Source organism: Apium graveolens, chromosome 7 (genome assembly GCF_009905375.1).
Source record: "Apium graveolens cultivar Ventura chromosome 7, ASM990537v1, whole genome shotgun sequence".
Lineage (NCBI taxonomy): Eukaryota > Viridiplantae > Streptophyta > Magnoliopsida > Apiales > Apiaceae > Apium > Apium graveolens.
In genome coordinates, this window is record NC_133653.1 from 1,852,045 (window position 1) to 1,877,224 (window position 25,180).

A 25,180-nucleotide genomic window follows, 5' to 3' on the forward strand; every position below is an offset into this window, starting at 1 on the left:
TGTGTACCTGTCCGCATGTTGTTGGTCCCCTGTTCGGTTGTGCCTAATATGACTTTGGAATTTTGGGTATTTTGCAGGAATTATTTGACTGATTTTCGTGAAATTAAATTAATTCTGTTCAGAATATTAGATTTAATCGGTGAAGATTCGCATTGGAAACCCGATTTATACGGGTACCCGCGAATTTTTACCGCCGTGACGATGAGCTTCGGCGATCCGACGGTGGACGGTGATGAATCATTTCTGAGTCCTACAATTTAAATACAAAATATGATTAAAATTATAAAATATGAGTTAAGACATAAAAATACGGATAATAACGATTAATAAGTATATTTGATTGGTGTATGTGAATTGCGAATTGACAAATTATTGGTTGAATCGATGGATGGGACTTGGACAATTGGATTTTTAGTGATTGTGTTGTGATTGATTTGACGTCGGGATGTTCGACGGGTTAGCCGATAATCAAAGGAAGTGCTGCCCGATTTCCGGAAAATTAAATTACGGAAACGCGAGGCTGTACCCAATGACTATCGGAACGTCGATCGGTTATATATGAGTACTCTATACGGAACCTGATTATGTGTTGTGATGAAATACTTTGCTAAAACCGATGACCCTAATTTCGTAAAATGACAGATATACATATTTTCTGGAAACGAACACCGAACCGATTTTCGAGAACGTGAACCCTAATTGATACGTGTATCATTATATGTGATATAAATTATGTGATACATGGGTTATGTGCTTATGTACTACGTGAATTACGTGCGTACGTGGGTCAAGGGTCTTGTGTTTGACTGTTTTAATTATGTACGGGCTATCGTATGGGTAGAAAATAGGGTATTGACGCGCAGTTTGTCGAGTAATTATCGTTTAGACGATTAAAGTATTATTTTCTAATTATAGATGCGAGTCTTTCAAGACGATCAGAACCAGATGGAATGGATGAAGACTAGAGTTGAATAGTATGGAATATTGAGTTTGCAGCACTGCATGAGCAGCATGCCAAAATATTAGTAGAATAAAGACGGTGATGCTTTGAGACAAAATGTCAGATTAATTGCGTTTCTACGAGTGTGACTAACTGCTAAAAACCCAAAGGCAAGTATCCCTATCATCACTTATTGTTCAAGTGATATTTATTTTGAATCTTATTATGCAAGTATTGCTTTCCCCATTCTCAGTTCAGAATATGGAAATGTTTTACATATCGCTGAATTAAATGCTTATTATGCAAATACTCTTCTACTATTCTATGTTCAGAATAACTAAGTGATTTTACTTATCAAATAAATGGATTTATAAATTTTTTGGGTTTTGAGAAAATAAGTTGGTTTTGCGAGTATTCCTGCCCAAGTAAATGGGGGAATAAAAGTTTATAAGGGTGTCGAGTATTATGACCCCTTTCAATAAAATGTTTTTAAGATTGGATGGTTGCGTAAGAGGCTGTGGCGGCGGTCCAGCGTGAGCTATGTGTTATACGGGATATAACACCTTGCTAGGCCGATATGTGCCTTGGGTACCCCTTTGTTTAGTTGGATATGCTTCGACATACCGGTGTTGCTCTGCGGCTGATCATCGACGGCAACACACCGTCATTCAAGGATTCCAATCTATTATATTGCTTTTGATAATCTTATAAGGTATGATTTATCAAGTGTTTTGGTTTTGAATAAAGGTGAAATACAGTTTTAATTCAGTTGCTGATTGATGTTGATATTTAAGTTGTTGTTAAATATCAAAGGTGGTATTAATGCAGATGATTGATGTTGACTTCCATATTTTAGCACGAGTAGGTTGTGAGCATCAAAGTTCGTATTGTATCTAATTTGATATGACATCAAAATGAATATTAATATCAAGAGTTTAGTTTTGAATGAGTTTATGATCCACTCCATAATCATTGTTCCATATTATTGTTGTTTACGATATTTCCGTAAACACAGTTTTACGAGTTTTATTCTCGTCAAGATTCAGAGTATTGCTGAAACGTTTCGCTCAAAAATACCAAAAGAATTTTGAATAATGAGGAGGAATCAATTCTGGGATTCCTTAACTAAATTTTCTATTTCAGCAATTATGATTTTAAAATGTTCTGCGCTATTGCAAATGTCGATTTTATATCAAAATGACCATATATATATATATATATATTACAATGATCTTGCTGAGCATTTCTTTCGCTCATACTTGCCTGTTTTCAAATTTAAACTCCAGTGAGGATTAAATTGCGCTGTTTAGCCGCGTAATTCAATGAAGCAAAGAAGAAGCTTTTGGAAGGTAGTTGGTTCAGGGTTTGCGAACTAGTGTAAGTTCTGTAATATAAAGTTGTTTTTATTATATTATATTATAATTGTGTATTTTATAGTTGGGCCTAGTATACTTCTTTTCGAAGTTATACTAGCGGGTTAAGTTTTGAGATTGAAAATTATTGAAAAGAGTTTTAAAAGGAAGTGAAAAAATTATTTGTGGAATTTGGATATCTTGTTTTTAGAACTGTAACCTTAAAAGATCTTGGATTAATTGGGGTCATAGCTGCTAAATATCTTCCGCTGGCATTTGTTTATTGATTAAACATGTTAATTTGGATTAAGTTTTTATAGTGGCGACCAAATCCTCTGACCCCGGATTTGGGGGCGTTACAGCTATCACCTCAAAAAGCTAATTGATCGAATGATCAAAGAAGGCAAACTTAATCAGTTCGTGCGAGATCTGAGAGACAGACTGGGTCCGAAGGAAAACCAAGAGGAGGAGGTAGAAGTCGAAGAGCCAGAACGAAGAGACAGGATAAGGGGCGAGGTGAAGACAATATCCGGGGGCAGTATCCTAGACAAGGGCAGCAAGATAGCCAAGAAAAAGTACGCCCGACAAGTGTACAATCTCTATCAGTTCGGCCAGGTGAAGCCCCACATGCCCATGTCCTTCAGCACTGAGGACTACGAGGACGTCATTCGCCCACACGAAGACCCCCTCATTATTAACCCTATCATCGGGCAGAATAAAATATGGAAGGTGATGGTAGATACCGGAATTTCGGCCAACATACTGTTCCACAAGACCTACTACAAGATGAATTTGGCGGGAGAACAGTTGGAACCCTGCAACGAGGCTCCTCTTTACCCATTGGAGGACACCCCATATAGTTTGAGGGAACAATCACGCTTCATGTCCTCCTGGGCAAGTTGCCATATACTGTTGAAAAGCCGATGAAGTTCTATGTGGTACGGATCGAGAGCCCATACAATGCAATATTCGGAAGACCCTTCTTGTCAACCTTTGAAGCGGTGGAATCTATACCCCACCTTAAGCTCAAGTTTCCAACCGAGAAAGGGGTGGGAGAAATGAGGGGCAATCAAAAAACCGCCCGAATTATAATGCTGGAAGACCTGGAAAAGGATCAAGAATATGAAAGGCCAGACGAAACCGGGAAAAGAAAAAGGGCCGAGGCAGAGCACAGTGGAAGTAGAGAAACACTAAATATTAAGTTAGAGAAGTTTGGAGCGGATCTTTCAAGTCCGATTGCCGAACCCGCGGCAGAAACCGAAGAGGTGGAACTGTACGCAGGCCATTCGGGAAAAATGGTTCGAATAGGGAAAAACAGGGGGTCAGATCTGAAGGAGAAGGTAATAGCTGTCATTCGATAATACCATGTTGTGTTTGCCTGGGGGCTGGAAGACATGCCCGGTTTGGATCCTAAGACGGCTAAGCACTGCTTGAATGTACAGCCTGAGGCCAAACCAGTAAAGCAGAAGAAGAGGACATTCACAGTCGAACGACAGAAGGTCATAGAGGCCGAAGTAGAAAAACTGTTAGAGGCCAAGTTCATCGAAAAAATTGAATACCCTGACTGGCTAGCCAATGTGGTGGTTGTCAAAAAATCAAACGGAAAGTGGAGGATGTGCGTAGATTACACGAACCTCAATAAGGCATGTCCGAAGGACCACTACCCCCTGCCTAGCATCGATCAGCTGATAGACGCAACGGCTAGCTACCAGGTATTTAGTTTATTGGATGCTTTTTCTGGATATCATCAAATTGCTATGAATGACAAGGATGTGCCCAAGTCAACGTTCATAACCCCGAAGGGGACTTATGCATTATATTAAAATGCCCTTCGAACTAAAGTATGTTGTAGCCACATTCCAGCGAATGGTGAACAAAGTCTTTAAAGAGTAGATCGGTCGGAACATGGAAGCATATGTGGACGGCATGATTGTAAAGTCACTGTTCCAGTATCATGTCGAAGAGTTGAAAGAATGCTTCGAAACGCTCCGAAGAAACAACATGAGGATCAATCCGAACAAATACACCTTCGGAGTGTCCAGTGGCACATTCCTGGGCTATATGGTCAGCGCCCGGGAGATAGAGGCGAACCCTGAGAAAATCGAAGCAGTCATTAATATGGAAGCCCCTAAATACATTAGAGACATCCAGAAGCTGACCGGTCGAATCGCCGCCCTTCGGCGCTTCATCTCCAGATCAGCCGAGAAGGCACTCCCTTTCTTCGCCGTGATTAAGGGGTCAAAGAATTTTGAATGGGGGCCTGAATGCCAAAAGGCATTCGAAGAAGTGAAAGAATACCTTACTAAGGAACCACTCTTAATGAGGCCTGATCTGAAGGAAACTCTTCAGCTTTACCTGGCTGTGTCCGACAGAACTCTGGGGGCGGTTCTTGTGAAAAATCATGAAAGCAATCAACACCCCGTGTTCTATGTGTCTCATGTCCTAAAGGATGCAGAGACGAGGTACCCCAATGCCGAAAAATTCGCATATGGGTTGGTTATGTCCTCCCAAAAATTGCGACATTACTTCCAAAGCCGAACGATTCAAGTTGTCACCAGTCAACTTTTGAAGAAGATTTTGACAAGGCCTGAAGCCTCGGGAAGAGTGGTAGCCCGATCCATCGAACTTGGGGAGTTTGATCTTGAATATGTCCCCAGAATGACGATTAAGGCCCAAGCTTTAGCTGACTTTGTGGTCGAATGCACGTTTTTGGGGCCGCAGGATCTCACCCCAGATGAACAGCTCATTCGAGCCCCTGGGAAATGGAAACTCTTTGGAGATGGGTCGGTAGCTGGGAAAAAGTGTGGGGCTGGCTTAATACTTTCCAGCCCCGAAGGGTTTGAGATATGCCATGCTATAAGATTTGATTTTCCTCTGACGAACAATGAAGCGGAGTACGAAGCACTCCTCGCAGGAATGGAGTTGGCCCGAAGCCTTGAGGTGAAGCACCTGAGGGCCTTCAGCGATTCTATACTGGTTGTAAAGCACTTCTCCGGAGAATATGAGCAAAGGGACCCACAGACGAGGGCTTACGCCGCCAAGGTAAAAGACGTTTCTCTGTCATTTGAAACTTTTGAGCTAAGTCAAATAGGCAGGGAGAACAATGGATGGGTAGACGCCCTTTCTAGGCTAGCTTCGGCTGAGACACAGAGCCTAACAGGTTCTATCTACTTCACCGAAGCCAAGACGCCTTCGATCGAGAAGAAAGAATGTCTGGAAATTCACCAAGGAGCCGATTGGATGACCCCACTAAGAAACTTTCTGGAGAAAGGTATCCTACCTCCAGACCGAAGGGAAACGCTAAAGATAAAGTACCAGTCAGCCCCTCCTCAGATGCCTAAATGCCGAAGAACAACATCAGGCTCTTGAAGCGGTACACGAAGGAATTTGCGGAGAGCATCTGGCTGGTCGGTCCCTCGCCTTCAAAATCCTTCGTCAAGGATTCTTTTGGCCAACTTTGAAAGCCGATGCCAGCGAATATGCCAAGAAGTGTGTACAATGCCAGTTGTTCGTCACTGTTCCGAGGCAACCCCCCGAAGAAATGACTTCAGTTCTCAGCCCTATTCCGTTCGCCATGTGAGCTGTGGACATAGTTGGCATTCTCCCAACTAGCACGAAACAAGCAAAATACTGCATAATTGCCATCGACTACATCACCAAGTGGGTCGAAGCCCGACCGTTGTCGGCCATAACCGAAGAAGCAGCAAAGAAGTTCTTCCTAAAGCAGATTATTCTCCGATTCAGGATTTCGAAGATTTGCATCTCTGATAATGGGACTCAGTTTATTGGAAACAAGTTCCGAAAGTTCCTGCACCACTTCGGAATTGAACAAAGATTTAGCTCAGTCGCCCATCCTCAAGGGAATGGAGCAATCGAAGCAGCAAACAAAATAATTTTTCAAGGGATAAAGAAGAGGTTGGGCGAAGCTAAAGGCTGGTGGTCAGAAGAACTCCCTTGGATCTTGTGGGCTTACTGAACGACCCCTAGGTCTTCAACAAGGGAAACTCCTTTCAGGATGGCCTATGGGACCGAAGCCCTAGTTCCAATCGAAGTGGGATTGGAATCATATCGAACTGAGGTCTACAATGTGGAAACTAACAGCTTTGGGCTAAGGGCGAACGTGGACTTATTGGAAGAAGAAAGAGAGGTTGCCCACCAAAGGAACATGAAATACTTTCTACAGGCAGCCCAACACTAACACTATGACTCCAACATTAAGAAGAGGTCGTTCGGAATAGGAGACCTTGTCCTAAGGGAGCTGGCTACTTCTATGCCAGCAAAACAAGGAAAGCTTCAGCCGAACTGGGAAGGGCCATATAAGGTGATTGAAGTCGTTCGCCCAGGAACATACAAACTTGAAACATTAACAGGCGAAGCAATCAAAAACACTTGGCACTCTAGTCGCCTTCGAAAGTTCTATCAGTAAGAAATTTCCTTTAAAGTCAATTTGTACTTTGAATTTTATATGAAAAGTGTAAGTAGTTTAATCATAATTGAAAATGCACTTTCTGTCACATTTATTTTTATTAAATACCAAATGTGTGGCCGAAGAAGTATATTTAGGGGCGATCCCGAAGAAGATAAACCCTTCGGCCAACACATTTATTTTACTTACGAACGAAGAATGAATGGATAAGAATCTAGGGGCAATCCCACGAAAATCAAACATCCTTCACTCCACCACAATTATTTAATTTGCAATGAACAAATGGTAAGGACGAATGAAGAATCTTTAAGGGCAATCCTGAGATAAGACCTTCTCCTTCGTCCTTCCCTTATTGTTTAGTGATATTACAGAAGACTAAAGGAAACCCTGCTTAGGGGCAATCCCAAAGAAGATAGGACCCTTCGGCCTCAATTAAGCATATATTCAAAACATATATAGAGCGATGAAGGCCTGATCTAGGGGTGATCCCAAAGAAGACCATCCCCTCCTCTTTATTGACCTAATGAACGAAGTCATGCTGGTCAAAGGGCAATCACAAAATGATCAGCATCCATGTTCCTTCGCCCAACAGAAGCCTTTCAAAGTATTAACAGCCCGAAGTCACCTTCAGCCTTTAACACTTGGGGCTGAAGGAGGTAGTAAGGCCATGATTAAAATTCTTAAAATTGCTAAGGCAAATGATAAAGCCGAAGATGCAATTACAATTATTAAAAAATTGCTAAGGCAAATGATAAAGCCGAAGATGCGATTAAAATTGCTAAGGCAAATGATAAAGCCGAAGATGCGATTAAAATTATTAAAAAATTGCTAAGGCAAATGATAAAGCCAAAGATGCGATTAAAATTATTAAAATTGCTAAGGCAAATGATAAATCCGAAGATGCGATTAAAATTATTAAAAAATTGCTAAGGCAAATGATAAATCCAAAGATGCGATTAAAATTATTAAAATTGCTAAGGCAAATGATAAAGCCGAAGATGCGATTAAAATTATTAAAAAATTGATAAGGCAAATGATAAAGCCGAAGATGCGATTAAAGTTATTAAAATTGCTAAGGCAAATGATAAAGCCGAAGATGCGATTAAAATTATTAAAACAATGCTGACAAAAGACGAAAGATGCATTAAAATATAAAAGCTAGAAAGTAGGAGTACCAATTACAAGAAACGAATTTACAAAAAAGAAGATGAATGAAGGAAGCAGCTGCAAGAGTGGGGTATGATCATGAAAATACCAACAACAAAATTCACAACAAGATCATCTTCGGTCATGTCAAGCACCTCAGTGCTGGAAGCTTAGGCCTGGGGGTCTTCGTCCGAGAGCTCTTCGTCTTCGCCGGAGGAGACGGGAGGGGCTTCGACTGCTGGCCGGCCGGTAGGATCCTCCAGGCTATCATCCAACAGCTGTTTATAATCCCAGTTAAGGCCGTGGGCCTTCTCCAAGATATAATCAGCGCCGAACTGAAAACAGCGCTCTTCGGTCAGGTCCAGCTGTTTCTGCTTCTTCCGAAGCTCCTTGCGAGACTTCTTCAGCTGGACATTACGGTGGGCGATCCTCCGGTTCGCCTTTTCAAGGGCCTCCTCCAGTCTGAACCTGTCACCCTTCAGCACGGTGGCCTGACCATCCAGCACCTCATTCTGGTTTTTCACCCTCTTGAGCTCCTCCTCGGCTGCCATGGCCCTCCTCTCCAGCTCCTTCACCTCGGCCATCTGGGTCTCCATGTCCCTAACTTTGTCCTCCACGACCGCAGCCCAAGGAGCAGCCTGCAAAAAATACACAAGGCAAAATGTCAGGCGAGAGAAGAGAAATATACCGAAGGGAAAAGACGAACAAATTTAAATACGTACCAGGGACAAGAAAGACAGAAGCTCAGTGCAAGCCTCAGTCGGAGAAGCCGAATCAAAGGTCGGAAGATCGGCTGGGAGCTGAAGGCCGTGGCATAAGTCCGAGGCCACCTCTTTCATAGACTGCCTCGCCGGATACACGGTGTGGTCGGACGTCAGCACACCCCATCCAGGGAGATAAGACTGAATGATCCCCTCCCGGCTCCGGATCCTCTTGGAAGGATTCCCCTCTCCCACGAACTCCAAGTCATTCCCTTCACCGCCTTCGGAAGCAATCGAGACTTGGCGAAATGACGAGACCTTCTCCGCCTGGGGCCTCTCCTCCGTCTCCTCAGAAGGATTCGGCGTAGCTCTCCCTTCAGCAATTTTCTTCTTCGCCGCCTCTTCCGCGACTCTCTTCTCCGCCGCCCTGGTCTTCTTTCTTTCAATTAAGGCCTCTCGGGAAGACACTGAAAAACAAGGCAATGTACGTCAGACCCAATATAGGCATAAGATACATAAGGAAGATAGAATGAAGGCAAATATGAACGAACAAAAGAAAAAAAACTACGTAAATAATAATACAAAGAAAGACGAAGGAGAAGCTTGTTACCCCCACCCCACAAACTTAGCAGCCAGTCTCTGTCACGAAATTCTTCGGGACCTAGCTTGCTCACACGGACATCTACCAGAGCCGCATAATTCTCCTTCTCCTCCTCCGTTAAACTCGGCGCAAGGAGCATCGAAGGATTCACATCGCGCCAGACGGATATTGGGGTCAGCCTCGGCCCACTCACGAAGCACCAGTGAGTGTGGGTATTCTTGTTGGTAGAGTTAGTAACCATCCAATCCGCCCGGCCGGCCCGAAGAGCGATGGTGTAGAAAACTGGGCTTTTCGGATTCTTCCGGAAGTCGTAGTGGTACCAGAACAGCCGTGGAGTAGTGGTAATTCCGGCGTGAAGGCACCTATTCTGGAAGAAATTAATATGGATGAACCCGTTGGGGTCCATCTGCCCTAAGGAAATCCCCATCTTCCTAAAGAGATGTTTCACAATCTTCAGTGTCGGCACTTTGAAGCCGCACTTAAACGCCGCCTCCGAAATTCCAACGACACAGTCGCCGTACCCCTCCGGCACTCCGGGGTGTCATAGATCCGTTCATTCTCCTTTGGGGCATAAAGCCAGAAGAAGTTCTGGGGAATGAAGAAGTCAGAGTACATTTGGATTACCCTCTCCTTCGATAGCTCTGATCGGTTGTTCGCCGCCGGGTAATTCGCCACGGAACCGAAGAGATCTTGACCAGTTCTCTCCGGACGAATGGAAGATGTCCCAACCAAGCTGCCTGACCTTAAGTCCCAAGTCTCTGGTGGGCGATTCGCTCGGTCCATGTCCCTGTATTCGGAAACCGAAAGACATTAGTCCATGTACTCGGATTAAGACAAAAGAAAAGTAAAAAAGGACGAAGGGCCAAGTACATGTCCTAGAACCGAGCGAACAGAAAAAGTATCTGGAGTCGGCTCCCGAAGGATGTTCCAAAAGGACAAGTTTCCCGAAAGAAGCTCTTGCCCCCAGAATCCCTTCGTCTGCCATCTTTAAACTCCAGACCAAATATCTACACCCTAGGTCGGCTCCCGAAGGACGTTCTAAAGCCAAGAACCCCCCGAAGAGAGTTCTTGGCCTGAAAACGTCTCGCATGCCATCTTTAAACCCATGGGGCGCCCCTGAGACTAACAAAACCCAGAAAACTCCTATTAACTACCCAGAAAGTATCCCATAAACCAAAAAACCACAAAACACAACAACGAAACACATACAAAAGCCCCGAAAAGAGCCTCTGGACTTACATGCAAAAATAATAAAACTAAATAACTTGCATGAAAGTGTAAAGTACACTAGAAAGGAAAAGGGAACTTACTGATTTGAAGATGCTCTTGGATTGAAATGGGATGATCAGGAAAAACGGAGTTGTTGTTGCCCGTGATTGGAGAACTCGACAATGTTGTTGCTGTTTGTGATTTGAGACTGGAAAATGTTAAAAGGGAAATGGAGTGGACTGTGATCCTTTATATAGGCGCTCAAAAGTGAGTTTAGGTGCCAAAAGTGGCGACGTTTAGGGAGTTTTGAAATGGACGTCCCAGATTGAAACGGTTGAGATTCAATGGCTGAGATTGAGCCATGAAACGACGTGCCAACAATTGTCACATTAATGCATCCACAAGCTTGCCACGTGTATGAACGAAGATCGAGTCAAAATAGAAGCGGTCGCCCTAGGGTTTCTTCGCCCCAATATGGGACAAAACTAATGTCCATCGGCCCACCCGAAGGACAGGGACATGTTAGCTATGGGCCCAATAAGGCCCACCGAACGAAGGCCCATCTGACGATTGTGCTATTGGGCCGAAGGTCCACCAGGCCCATGTGCGATAGGCCCACGGAGAGCCCAGGACAAGTCCCACCTTTCCTCCCAACCGTTGGAGAGCAGAAGACATAACGCCCCCCTTTCACTCCCTCCTTAATGATAAGTAACGTATGAGCAATCATGGCAGAAATGTGTATTAAATCCCAGGGAAAGTAAGAAACAAACACACACTCATTCTCTCAAAAACTCTCTACTTTCTTGTATTTTCTACCCACTTTACAATCAGGTTCTTATTCTCACACCGGAGGTGAATCGGGGGAACAATCCTCACATTCTTTTCACTTTCAGGTCTCATCCGAAGGCATCATCACGGAGGCCGAAGCCCGTTCATTCATCTGAAAGAATCTGGGCGTAACAATTTGTTTCCGCCCCGATAAAATTATAATGTTAGTTATCCTAAAATTGATATCAAAATCTTCCCACAAATATTTATCACGTTTTAATTCGAAACACATACGAATATATACGAATTCTCATCTCAATATTAGGAAATTACCTAAGTAGATACTTTAAATGTACGATTTTGAGGACCCGCACTTTTTAAACTACTAAATGAAAAATATTAGGCTGCGTCCCTAGAGCCCAGATTTCAGTTCTTTACTCTTTTTTTTTTAACTTTTTATGCGCCAAAAGTAACACAACATTCCAAACCCGTAGAGCATGGCCTGTTTCGGTTCGATTTCGATATAAAATCGGAACTGCAATCATATGTCTTTGATTTCTAAAATTAAAAATCGCAATCTCCGGTTCAAATTCGTATTCAGATTCGGATTTGGATTCGGATTCGATTTCAGTTAAAAATCCCGGTTTGATTATTTTCGGCTCGGCTACGATTATGAAACCGGATGAAATGAAAATTTAATATAATAATAAAACATAAAAAATACGTAAATCAAAAGTTATTTAAGCATTTTAACTTTAGTGTACAAAGTTCTATCACAGAATTCAATTTATTATCAATAACTATGAATATTTAAAGATGTAACACCCTCTTTTTAATAATAAAAGGAGATATTACTTAAAAGTCATAAACCTGTAAACAAAAACACTAATATATTTCTAAACAATAATTAAACAGTCTAAAAATTTCCAAAATAATATTAAATCTCCAAACTGTCTAAACTAATAATATAAATGCCGAATTCCCTAAATAAATAATTAAGTCTAGATAATGATAAATTCCGAAATCCTAATTAATAAATGGGGTAACTCTCCATCACACAGTCCCAGATCCCCCTAAGCACCTGCGAGAAAAAGAATATGGCATGAGCCAAACGCCCGATACGGATTTGGAATACAGTTTATAAAACAAGAGATCATAAATAAATAATCTGCAGTTTACAATAAAACAACAATTTTAAATATAAGTAAGGCTGTAACAACGAGGGGTTATGACATTTTATACCGAGATTAGAACAGATACAAATACACACATCATAAGGTACATAATGCGTGCAACAGAATGAATAACATGTACGGCATATACAACTTCACCATAAATCAAATCACAAATCAAACTCTGGGTGCACCCACGTATCCTGAACAAATATCAAATGGCCAAAAGCTCCTCCTAAGAGCTAACAGAAGGATACGTCGTGACCAATCATACTGTCACGGAAGTGTCGTGTCACTGGTGCCGGAATGACACGACTGTAGTATCCCTACAACTGGTTAACTCGGTATACCCTATAACTCTAAGGGTTCAAAAAAAATATTCTCGTAAAATTTAAAAATCACCTGAGACAAATAATTCAGATTTCCAAAGTAGAGGGTGTCATAAATAAATTTTGAACATCGCATAAACAAATATTTAAAATTTTCCAAATTAATTTTAAAACAATTTTCGCACGTCAAAATGATCAAACCGTTTTAATTGAACGAACAAAATATGAAATTGAGCGAATCACAGATACTTAATTATAAGAGGAGTAGCGCTGAATAAAAAGGGGACAAAATCCGTACCTCGAATATCGCAAACTCTAATACTAACGAAATTCACAAACAATCCACTAAATTTCCGGGTCCCGATCTAATACAAAATTTTAAATTTATTATTATTATACAATATTCACTTATTAGTTAAAATTTGCATATCAGATTTACATGAAATTTTTAAATCTATACTAAATTAGATTACAATGCATACAAATATGATATGACTTAGATTTCTAAACTCTTAATATCTAGACACGGAAGACTAAATTGCATAAAAAAAACAACCTGCCTATGCCTATGTAGTCTATGTTATTAATTTATGAATACAAATCTAAAGTTGATAAAGCTTAACATTTATTCTTAACATAAGACATAGCTTTAATCAATTATTATACATTAAAAACTCCCTGACATAACATGGCACCGAATGGAAAAACTTAGACCATCAACAATAATCTCTAAATATTATTATAATACACATTCGACCACTGTTAAAATAAATTAATATTTACATAATTAAATATTAAATAATATTCTAACAAGTAACAATATTATTAACATTCAACATAAATGAATGTGCTGATTTGTTCTCTGTACTACATGCTACCACCAGTATTAACTAATAACATATGAAATCATTCGCATTAGTCATTACGTAAGGTACCTAATAAAATAATATTATATATAATGACATTAGAAATTAAAATGGGTTTGACCTTGATATATATAATCAGGGATGTGTCTTCTATAAAAGAAAGAAAACGCACATGATGGCATTCAACCGCTTAAACTAGTAAAGTACTGGTATAGTCCGTATGGATCGTTTATTAGGTCGTGTGTAATTTTTAATTAACAGAGTTAAAACACACACACACACACACAGATATATATATATATATATATATATATATATATATATATATATATATCACCAGCTAATAAAGTGTACTTGCTACACCATAAGAACATAAAATTTGAATTTAAAATATTATAGAGTACCAAGTATATATACATGTGTCACAACAAAATAATATTAAAATCACACCCATATAATAATGATGCTTAAATAGTATTCAGCGTACTAGAAAATTAAACCTGTTAGACGACTTAAATTAACAATTATGTTCCTCTGTTTTTCTTCACCCAACGTTCTCTCTCCCCACGCGGCTGCTTTAGGATTTTGTTATAAGTCTCGGATACTCAAACTATAAGCGAATGAATTAATATATAGCGTACTTTGTATCTGATGACCTTTAGAATTTTTAATAATTAAGTTAAATAAAAACCTAATATCAATCTTCATTCTGATCTAATTAATTAATTAGTCTATTAAATCACTTATTCTTATTTTAATTCTAGTTTCAAATTACATTATTATCTGTTATTATTATCACACTATTATTACCATATTATTATTATTATTATTATTATTATTATTATTATTATTATTATTATTATTATTATTATTATTATTATTATTATTATTGTTATTATTATTATCATTATCCAAAATTCATGTATATTACATATATACCCCCTTAAAAGGATTCCGTCCCCGGAATCTAACGAAACTAATTATTCATACTTGAATCGAATAAATGCAGATATTTCTCACGAATATATTCTTCTAATTCCCAAGTAGCCTCTCTCTCCGGATGATTTTTTCACAAAACTTTCACAAACGAAATGGTGTTCTTTCTCAAAACTCGCTCCTCCCGGGTTAAGATAGTCTCAACTTCTTCTTCATAAGAAAGATCCTCTCTAATTTTATGTAATGTATACTGAACTATGTGTAATGGATGATATTTGTAACCCCTCAAAACAGACACATGAAACACATTATGCACATGAGATAGTTGTGGCGGCAACGCAACTCTATAAGATACTTCCCCCACCATCTCCATAACATCAAAAGTTCCAACATACCTCGGACTAAGCTTCCCCTTCATACCAAAACGCTTCACACCCTTACAAGGTGACACCTTCAAGAACACATGATCACCCGGTTCAAATCCACCAAACTTCATGTGTTGGTCTGCATAGCTCTTTTGACGCAATTGAGCCTCCTTCAAACTTTCTTTAACTTTCTCTACCTTCTCATTAGTGGTTCTAACCAACTCCGACCCTTCAATGACTCTCTCACCAACCTCATCCCAACAAGATGGTGCCCTACACCTCCTACCATACAAAACCTCAAATGGTGGCATACCAATACTCGCGTGCCAACTATTATTATACGCAAACTCAACAAAATACAAATACTTATCCCAGTCACCTGTCCACTCCAAAGCACATGCCCTCAACATATCCTCCAACGTCTGGATCGTCCTTTCTGACTATCCATCGGTCTGCGGATGATAAGCTGTACTAAAATTAAGCCTCACTAAAATTAAGTCTCGTACCCCAAGCCTGCTGGAATCCCTTCCAAAAACGCGATGTAAATCTCATTTCCCTGTCAGAAACTACCGACACAGGCACACCATGAAATCTAACAATATCTCGCTGAAAAATCTCTGCCAACTCATGAACAATGGCAGTCTCTCTAATAGGCAAGAAGTGAGCGGACTTAGTAAGTCTATCAAACACCACCCATCTAACATCATACTTTCTGAAGGTCCTCGACAAATGAGTCACAAAATCCATAGTAATGTTTTCCCACTTTCAAACCGGAATATCTAGCTGCTGCAATAATTCACTAGGTCTCTGATGGTCTATCTTCACTTGTTGACATGTAAGACATTTTCGCATAAATTCTGTTATATCTCCCTTCATTCCACTCCCCCAAAAATGCTTCTTCAAATCTCCATACATCTTAAGCTGAAATACAACTTCCAGACTCTACCTAGCCCTTTAGCAATAAGACATACTTTGCCTATATTACTTATTCACTGTTTTAATTTAATGCCACCACTAACTCCTCCATCCAAGCCTCCTACCCCTCTTAATATTTTTTTTAATTATTTTTTCGCTAGATACATGAATTTTATACCAACATGAAAGAAAGAAGATCCCTCGAAAAAAACATGAAAGAAAGAAGATACAAACTACACATTGATTAAAGAGTTGCAATGTTAGTGATAACTTAAGTGGAGGGTGCAATGAATATGTTTACGTAAGATTATTCATAAAATAATATATTTCATAATACTTTAAAAATTAAAATTAAAAAATTGAGCGATTTGGGTGCGCGAGTGTTGGCGTCAGGAGTGTTGACGGCATAAGGACGAAACTAAAAAAGATAATTGCGAGACAAAATTTAGAATTTTTTTTAAAGAAAAAAAATGATTGTGACATTTAAAATATTCAAGAACAATATTATAAATTTGTGTATAAAAAAGTCATTTATGAATATATTTGGGGAATTATAAAAAATTGCTAGTTTATGCGAGGATCAGATACACTGAATAATCAAATTTTACGCATTAGATTAGAACAAAATATGTTCTTGGTTGATCTTTTGGGCTTCTCATGCCCCCGCTAAATCTGTCGATGATTGGCAACAAAATTTAAATCTAAAGTTCTAAAATATAGCGATTTTTTTGAGTCAGAGTCTGTCGCTTAAATACGGTTTATCTTGTTTCACGTGATTTGCAGATTATTGCGTGAACCCGTGGGGTTCACCTAGTACGCATTCGAATGGTAGCAACTGCGGGTTCATTATGATAAAAAAAATATTGCGATTTTTACGAAAAATGTTGTTTCCATTGACAATATTGCCCACCAAGGGGCACCAACTAATCGGAATCAGTAATCAAAACTCGACAGACATTCTTATAGTAAGGCCCAAACAACACATTTCTACTTTAGTAAGGCCCAGCTACCTTGCCATAAATATAAAGGCCCAAACTAGCATCTCATTCACACCTCGATAAGCTTGGGAAAAAAAATCAAAGACACGTGGAACAATTTATTAACACGTGTTAGAAAGCTACACACCTTTTACTCTAAAAGTGACACGTACTTACATACCTTTGGTTACATGCATGCATCTCACAAAATCTCACAAAATTTACATATTTTAGTTTGTAAAAATAAAATAATCAAACTGATTGAGATCAAGCTTTGGGTCATTCATCTGCAAACAAGTAAGATTAATTCACCTTAATCATTCATAATTTAATTCATATTATAATTAGCATCTTGATAGAATCTTTGTTTGTCATGATCATAATTTGATTTTAATTTAGATGTTTCATATTTTGTATGTTTATGATCTAAAATAGAATTGTCAAGATGTTCTGTGTTGTTTTCATGTTGTGTTATGGTTGATTTGTTTGATGAGATAAGTTTGTGTGTGTTGTTTTATGGAGTTTTGGAAATTATTGTGTCTTTGTTTATAGAACTTTTTGGAGGTACTTAATTCTTGTAATTAGTCGAGGAGGGTGTAAGCTGGTCCGCATACCTGGTTTTAGAAAAAAGAAAAATCCTTTTAAGGTGAGAAATGTGAAAGTTTAACAGATTATAGGAGGGGTTAAGTATCAAATTAACCATTATATTAATTGTGAAATATCAAATTTACCACCGATTAATTTGGGGTCTCAAATTGGCCATTTTCACGTAAAATTGCTAATTTTCGGTGATAATATTGAGATGTCGTTAGCTTGAAACCGACTTTAAAAGTGGTCAATTTGAGACTTTTAGACTTGAATGTGACCAATTTGAGATCCCAAATTTTTTGGTGGTAAATTTGAAGTTTTGTTAATTATATAGTGGTCAACCTGATAATTAACCCGAAAAGAAAAGTTTTGGTTTGAGCTAAGTTTTGATATTGTTTTGGAATATGCTTTGTTTGTAATATTCATTCGTTCCGCTATGCAACAATCCTGGTTCCGCCACTGATTGGTGCTTGTTTTACTAAGCAACTGACTACTTTAGGTGTATAATTTATCTTTACTTTTAATTATGTGATGAGCTGGTCTTTTTTCTTGTTTGTAATTCATTGGGGTGGGAGAGGGAGAATTGCATTAGTAATTATGCGGAGACGCCCTTAAATATTTAAATTTTTGTGGTGGCACTTATATTTTTGTGGGGATGCTGTTTGTCCCTCGAAACAAATATCCTCGAAACAAATATAGCGAACGCTTCGTTTATTTTTGTTGGAAGGGATGAAATTTGGTAGGAGTCTAGAAGTGGAATGAAAAGTTTGAAAAAAAATGAAGCCCGGAGGAAGGGCAAAATGGGGAATGAGTGATGTAAATGAAAGTGCAGAAGTGTTATGGGCAAGATGTGGTTTTGAGGTTGGAATGAACACTGAATTGAGGACTGTGAAGGTTGTTAAATTCTATTGCATTCTCTTCGTAATATTTTAGGCCCAACTTAAGGGAACAGAGAATAGTTAGTTGCTTCTGAGACCTTTTCCTTGTTTGAATGTGCGACATATGGATATACAGACGCTAGGTTTTTGTAACATTTTATGAGAAGTTCGACTGATGGATGAGCGATATTTGTGAGTTCTATTTAGTAGTACCAAATAATTTATGTGTTCTTTATATTTGTCCTGCACTAAATTGCTTGCAAGACTCCTTACTTTACGGTTTACATGTTGGTGCCCTTGCAAATGTTATGGACTTGCGCCTGATCTTCTTTTACATACAGGTTTATCAATAGTTGGAAACAAAATTGAAAGGCGAGTGAACGAGATAAAAATTCTTACAAACATGTCTGGTGTCTCACTTGCTGTCGCTCCTCGTTCCGAGGCTGATAAAAGTAACGTCTCCGGTTCGACCTCACAGCAAAAATCTGCTCATCACCCACAACAAGATCAGACAGGAGGTATCATGGGATCCCTGCGCGTAATTGAACTACAGCTAGTTGCTTTCATCATGGTTTTTTCTGCTAGTGGTCTAGTCCCACTCTTTGACCTTATTTTCCCAGCCTTTGCTTCGGCTTACCTTTTTGCACTCTCTCGATTAGCTTTCCCAGCTCATGGAAAAACTAGTGCTTCTCCAGAAGTATTTCAAAGCAGTAGACTTTTCCGCTTTTATGTAATTCTTGGGACCACAATAGGGCTGTTCTTTCCGTTGGCCTACGTATTAGGTGGATTTGCAAGGGGTGATGATCATGCTGTTCGGTCAGCAACTCCCCATTTGTTTTTACTCTCATTTCAGATCCTAACCGAGAACTTAATTAGCGGATTCGCTTTGTTTTCACCTCCAGTGAGGGCATTAGTACCTCTCGTCTATACTGTTAGGAGGCTCTTTGTGATTCTTGATTGGCTACAAGATGTATGGTTGAACAAAACCCTGCCAGCAGATGCCCATTTCAAGGCAAGTCTTTTCTCTTTGGCAAAACTTTCATATTAAATACCTTTTTATTCCTTGTTTGTTTGCTTGCTGAGTTATCAGCTCTTCTGAATACTAAATTCTGACACGGATGGCTTAGGATGTTGCATGGTATTGGTTTGGGAGGTGCTTAGCTGCAGCTAATCTGATGTATTTTTCAATCAATCTGCTTGCGTTCCTTATTCCGCGATTTCTTCCAAGAGCATTTGAGAGGTATTTCAAGGAGAGGGATGAGATACATTCCAAAGCTGCCGAAGACCAGTACGCTAAAGCTGCAGCAAAGCAATCAAAGTCCGTTGATGAAAAGAAATCTGATTAACTTGGCTCTAGAATTTTAAGATGAATAGACTTTGTCGCGTTGAACCTAAAATGTAATTTGTTGGTTGTTTCTTTTTCAAGATGTGTAATGCAACAGGAGCTATAGTTTGCTAAGGTGCTTATATGTGAATAATGTGTGTTATGGATGTGTATTACTAGAAAAATGTATTTGAATTGACGGAAGATTTTTTTTACTATTATGGTCCGTTATTGTTAGAAAACTGGATTTCATTTGAAATTCTGGATTTGATCAAATAAGTTGTTTAGGAATTTGGATTTGGATTTTATTTGAAATCCTGAATAAATATGAGAATTTGAAATGACAACTCCTGTCATTTAAAATTTTTCATTAAAATGAATTCAAAGTTTTCAAACGCTCTTTTAAGAAAATTGTCGATAGGGAACAATCTAAACAAATATAGTGCCCCGGTCAGCCATACGGTGGTGAATTTGTTCCCGTAAAATACCCCCGAAAGCTAACATTTATAAATAATCTCGTTCAAGTTATTTACTTTTTTAAATTTCAAAATCGAAATTAGGTATTGCTTTAAACTTCCTCCAATATAATAGTAGTAGGTGTGCCTCACAATAATCACCATGGTGGTGAAATATTGTAGTGACCATAGTAGACGTACTGCAAAACCAAACAATAACAAGCTTAAATAAAGTTGTTAATAAAGCATATATAAACTTGTATAAATAAATTAATATGGCGCAATTTTATGGCGTTCATATTTTTTAAGGACTTGATTATTAAAATGAACATTACAATAAACATATATATTTATGACTGTCAAAATTTGGTCCGAAATGAGGCTATTCGGTAAGAAAAGTTGTTAAAATTGAGTACAAACCAACCGATACGAGTGATTCGTTAAACCTTCATCGTAGATGACTATCCGGTATGTTACTCCCTCTGTCCCGACCAATTGTTTACATCTGCTTTGAGCACGGAGATTAAGAAATATGTCCAAAATAATGAAAAAGAGAAAGAAAAGTGAGTGAAGTAGTGAGATCCATTGATTTTATTTTGACAAATGCAGAAAGTTTTCATTAAATTGAATATAATACAGCCGGGACAAACCCCAGTTGATACAACCAGGTGATAAAACAAATAACATACTAAAATTAATTAAATGTTTTGTTTCCTGATCGTTTAACACATAGAATTTAAAAATTCTTGAAGCTAAAAACGAAATCAAAGACATCCCAAGCGATCCAAATTGCACCGGCATATCTGAAAATAGCAACATCGCAATTGACCATATTACGTAAAGATTATGGTTAGTCCAATGTTCAGAAACAACAATTGCATAAAATGAGATTGGAGAAGCGACACCCCAGCTATCTACATGCCGGACACCAGCTATAGACATGCCGGAGGCACCCCAGCTATCTACATGCCGGATACCAGCTATAGACATGCCGAAAGTGTAAAGCCATAAAAGATGAACAATCTTTGGTTGTGAAAGGTGAGCTCTTGCAATAATCACCACCATCCCAGATTCGATACAGGTTTTGCAGATAACCAAAAATATCAGCAACTTCGTCCTCAACAAATCCAATACCAGATTAACCCAAGCATGACTAAGCAAAAACATAACAAACACTCCAAAAGGAGAGACAAACCCACATTCCAAGAGGAGAGACACACAAATACCCAAAAAAATTGGGTTTTATTGAAAATAGATCAACGAGAATAAAAGAAAATGAAGGGATTGGGGCTTTCCACGGGAGAAAACCAGTGGAAGCCCCTCGATTTACTTGATTTTTAATGTATAAAAAGGAGATAGTGGAGTAAAAGTAGTGTGAAAAGGGAAAAAAGTGGGAAATTAGTGGGATCTATTTACTATTTTTGATAAGTTTTGAAATGTAAAAAATGAGATTAGACGTCCAAAACGAAAAATGTAAAAAAATGGTTGGGACAAAGAGAGTATAAGTGTAGGACAAAATCGGGTATGCTTAATTACCTACTGCTACTAAATCAAAACCCTTAATCTGAAACTTATAAGTTTGAATGTAGGTGATTTTTGAACAGTAAATTAGTATACTTATAGTTTTACCGTAAGGTTATTGTTTAATACTTTCCTACTCACAATGTTGGCGCCAATGATTGTGTTTTTGGTTTTAATTCGATACATTATTTGATTGAAAAATCGCCTGTGTCATTCTAGACATGCAAAGTTCCAGGGGATAAAAAACCACAGATACATCAAAAATTTGATCATTCTAACAAAGACCCTAATGGTAGGAAGCTTTATCCTTTAAGTTACTTTGTTCTATATTAGGTAGACTAACAAAGTTTTCTCTTCATTCTATGTGAGAGACGTTGAATGTTTTCTCTCCATTCTATTTTTTAGAATTGCGGGAGTCTTGTGGTATCGTTTCATCGATGGAGGACATAGAGATACAGATGGAGGTATTGGATATTGAAAATGAAGAAAATGAGGAATTGACTTTTGAAGAGGACGTGGAGGAGGAGTGCAATAGATGTGAGTTATGCATTGTGGGTCGTTTCTTGACTGAGAAAAATATTAACACTTGGGCAACGAGAACAAAGCTTGTGGTTCTGTGGAAACCTGCAATGGGCATCAATATCAAAGAACTAAAGGCTGGGATTTTCTTGTATCAATTTTATCATAAGGATGATATGGATCGGGTACTTAATAATGGCCCTTGGACTTTCGATGGTGCACTTTTGGTGATGAATATCGTTAAAATGAGAGAAGATCCTGTTAAGGTGTCGTTGAATGAGGTGGATTTCTGGGTACAAATACATGACCTTCTAGTAGCTTACATGACAGAAATGGTGGGCAAACAGTTGAGGAATTTCTTTGGAAACTTCCTCCATTATGATGCAAAGAACAACTCAAGCATATGGCGTGAATTTATGCGTCTACGAATAAGGATTGATGTACGTAGACCGCTTAAAAGGAAGAAGAAGACCGTGAAAAAGGACAAAACTGCAGCTGTAGTAAATTGTAAGTATGAAAAATTAGGTGATTTTTGTTTCATCTGTGGGCTGTTATCTCATACAGAACAATTTGGTCGGAAAAAGCTAGAGGTGAATACTGGAGAAATTATCAAGGATTGGGGACATTGGCTCCGTGCTCCGCCACGAAGAGCAGTGGGCAGAAATACGAGTAAGTGGCTCCGGGAAGAGGGGGACGGTGATTGGAGGCGGCAGAAAGGAAAGGATAATTACGACGCGGAAAATTAGGGATTTTAAAAATCTGAGTTAGCGCGATCAACAACTGAATCGCATATTCGAAGGGATAAGGTGAGTACAGCAGCTGATAATTAGGGATATGAGGGGGAATATGGGAAAAATATGACAATTAAGGCGGGGGATTTGAATTTAAGTGATATTAATGGGCTGGACTCGGAAGAATTATATGGGCTTAATTTAGAGGAAAGAAAAAGGCAGAGAACAGAGGCCTAAATTAATGGTGTACAAACAAGACGAACGGAGAACTCAACCAAGGACCCTACTCTTTCTCATGGTGATTATGCATGGACCTCTTCAACTTTTATGGCTAAGCTTGCTCCGCAAGCTAGCCAGCAGCCATGAGTCACATCAGCTGGAACTGTCAAGGGCTTGGGAACCCTTGTACAGTTCATGTGCTTGGTGATCTTATAAGGGATCACAAACCCATTTTCTTATTTTTGATTGAAACAATTTCTTTTGCTAATAAAATCGAAGAGCTTAGAGTTCAATTTGGCTTTGATCATTGCTTTTCAGTAGATAAAATTGGTAGGAGTGGAGGTCTAGCAGTTTTGTGGAAACAAGCTGCACATTGTCAAGTTGCTGGTTATTCTAGCCACCATATTGATATGCAGTTCTGGAGAATAATGTGGTGTCACGTCTTTCATGCTACTATGGTTATCAAGAGCGTGCAAGACGAAGAGAATCATGGAATTTAATTCGTAGACTAGCAGACATATCAGATTTTCCTTGGTGCATATGGAGATTTCAATGACTTGCTCTATGCCTCTGATAAGAATGGTACGAATTCTCATCCTTAATATCTTCTCGATGGGTTCCGTACTGTGATTGAGGAATATCAATTATCTGAATTAAGCTTAAGGGGTGGTAAATACACGTGGGAACGAGGGAGAAACACAAATACTTGGGTAAGAGAAAAATTGGATCGTAGTTTTGCTAATGCAAATTAGATATCAAAGTTCCCATCGAACACTCTCAAAGTTGTGCACACTCCAATTTCTGATCATGAGCCAATTGTCTTGAAACTACTGAATACTGAAATTTCAAAGAAAGAATTCCGGTTTCATTTTAAAAATGTTTGGTTAAAAGAACCAGAGTTTGTACGAGAAGTTTCTGAGATTTGGGTCTCGACTCCGGTTGTTCTCTTGCTCCCAAAAATTATTGAAGTCACTTCTTTTATGGCTCGATGGGGTCGGTCTTTCTTTCACAAATTTAAGTAGAAGATAAGGGAGCATAAAGGAAGGATGGACGAGTTAGTGGACAGTGAAAATGCTGATGATATACAGGAGTATCTAAGTGAGAAGCACCAGTTGAATACACTTCTACTTCAGGAAGAAACTTACAGGAAACAACGAGCTAAATTGTTTTGGCTCCGGGAGGGTGATGATAATACTCGATTCTTTCATGCTTCTGCTTCTGCGTCTGCAAAAAAGAAGGCGAATAAAATTGCTTTCTTAACTAATGATGAAGGGGAGAAAATTGAGAATCATGATGGAATGTGTGAGGTTGTTCATGACTATTTTACCAGTCTTTTTACTGAGGAAGACGATCTTGTGAGCATGCCTTTTGCTAACAGTCATAGAATGCTTTCTGCAGATCAGAATCAAAGATTAGTGGAGGAATTCACTTTCGAGGAGTTCACTAATGCCTTAAAACAGATGCATCCTGATAAGGTTGGGGGTCCTGGCGGACTTAATCCGGCATTCTTTCAGAATTTTTGGAAAGTGACGGGACAGGAGGTGTTCAAACAATGCACACAATGACTTAAAATAAATAAATTCCAAGGAGAGCTTAACAATACCAATGTGGTCTTGATTCCGAAAAAAGAGAATGCATCTAGTATGTGTGACTTACGACCCATTACATTGTGACTTACGACCCATTACATTATAGCTATTCAAGGCTATAGTCTGAATTATTTAGAGATTGGTGATATTATTGAGAGTTGTCGGCAGCTTCTCGCGAGTTTGCCTAAGGTTTCAGTTAGTTTTATCCGGAAAAATGCAAACAGGGTAGCACAGGAGGTGGCTAAAATCTCTTGTTTAGCAAATTCCAATAATATTTTCACGTCTTCTCCTACGTGTTTGTTGGATACCCTTTCTTTTGCTGTTTCGTTTTGAATGAAATGAATCAGTTAATTTCAAAAAAAAAATCGCCTCTATCTAACTGCTTAATTTTTAGTTATTGTGTATATGCATCATACAATGCCTAGTAAACCTATCTAAAATAAGATGGACGTGTTTAATTAGGGAAAAAATATTTCTTTCATTTTAATAAACTAATTCTGACCACTCGACACCATTGATGAGAGTTTTTGAAAGCAAAACTTATGGAACTATAAATCAAAATCATCGATTTATAACAAATTCATAATTGTAATTGATAATATTATTGTACTTTTAAGTTAGTTTTTAAAATTTAGTCCTTAGCTCAAGATCCA

At 38.7% G+C, this 25,180-nt stretch overlaps 2 protein-coding genes across 2 annotated transcripts; both read left to right on the forward strand.

Moving 5' to 3' along the window:
* Positions 1-18,572: 18,572 nt before the first annotated feature.
* On the forward strand, positions 18,573-19,721 carry LOC141672021 (uncharacterized). Its single transcript, XM_074478506.1, has 2 exons — positions 18,573-19,181; positions 19,297-19,721. Exons 1-2 carry the CDS (start codon positions 18,573-18,575, stop codon positions 19,513-19,515), a joined length of 828 nt encoding a protein of 275 aa, XP_074334607.1. The 3' UTR covers positions 19,516-19,721.
* A 2,185-nt stretch (positions 19,722-21,906) lies between these two features.
* On the forward strand, positions 21,907-22,734 carry LOC141671643 (uncharacterized). The gene has a single exon (XM_074477930.1). The coding sequence runs from the start codon at positions 21,907-21,909 to the stop codon at positions 22,732-22,734; it is 828 nt and encodes a 275-aa protein (XP_074334031.1).
* Positions 22,735-25,180: the final 2,446 nt, after the last annotated feature.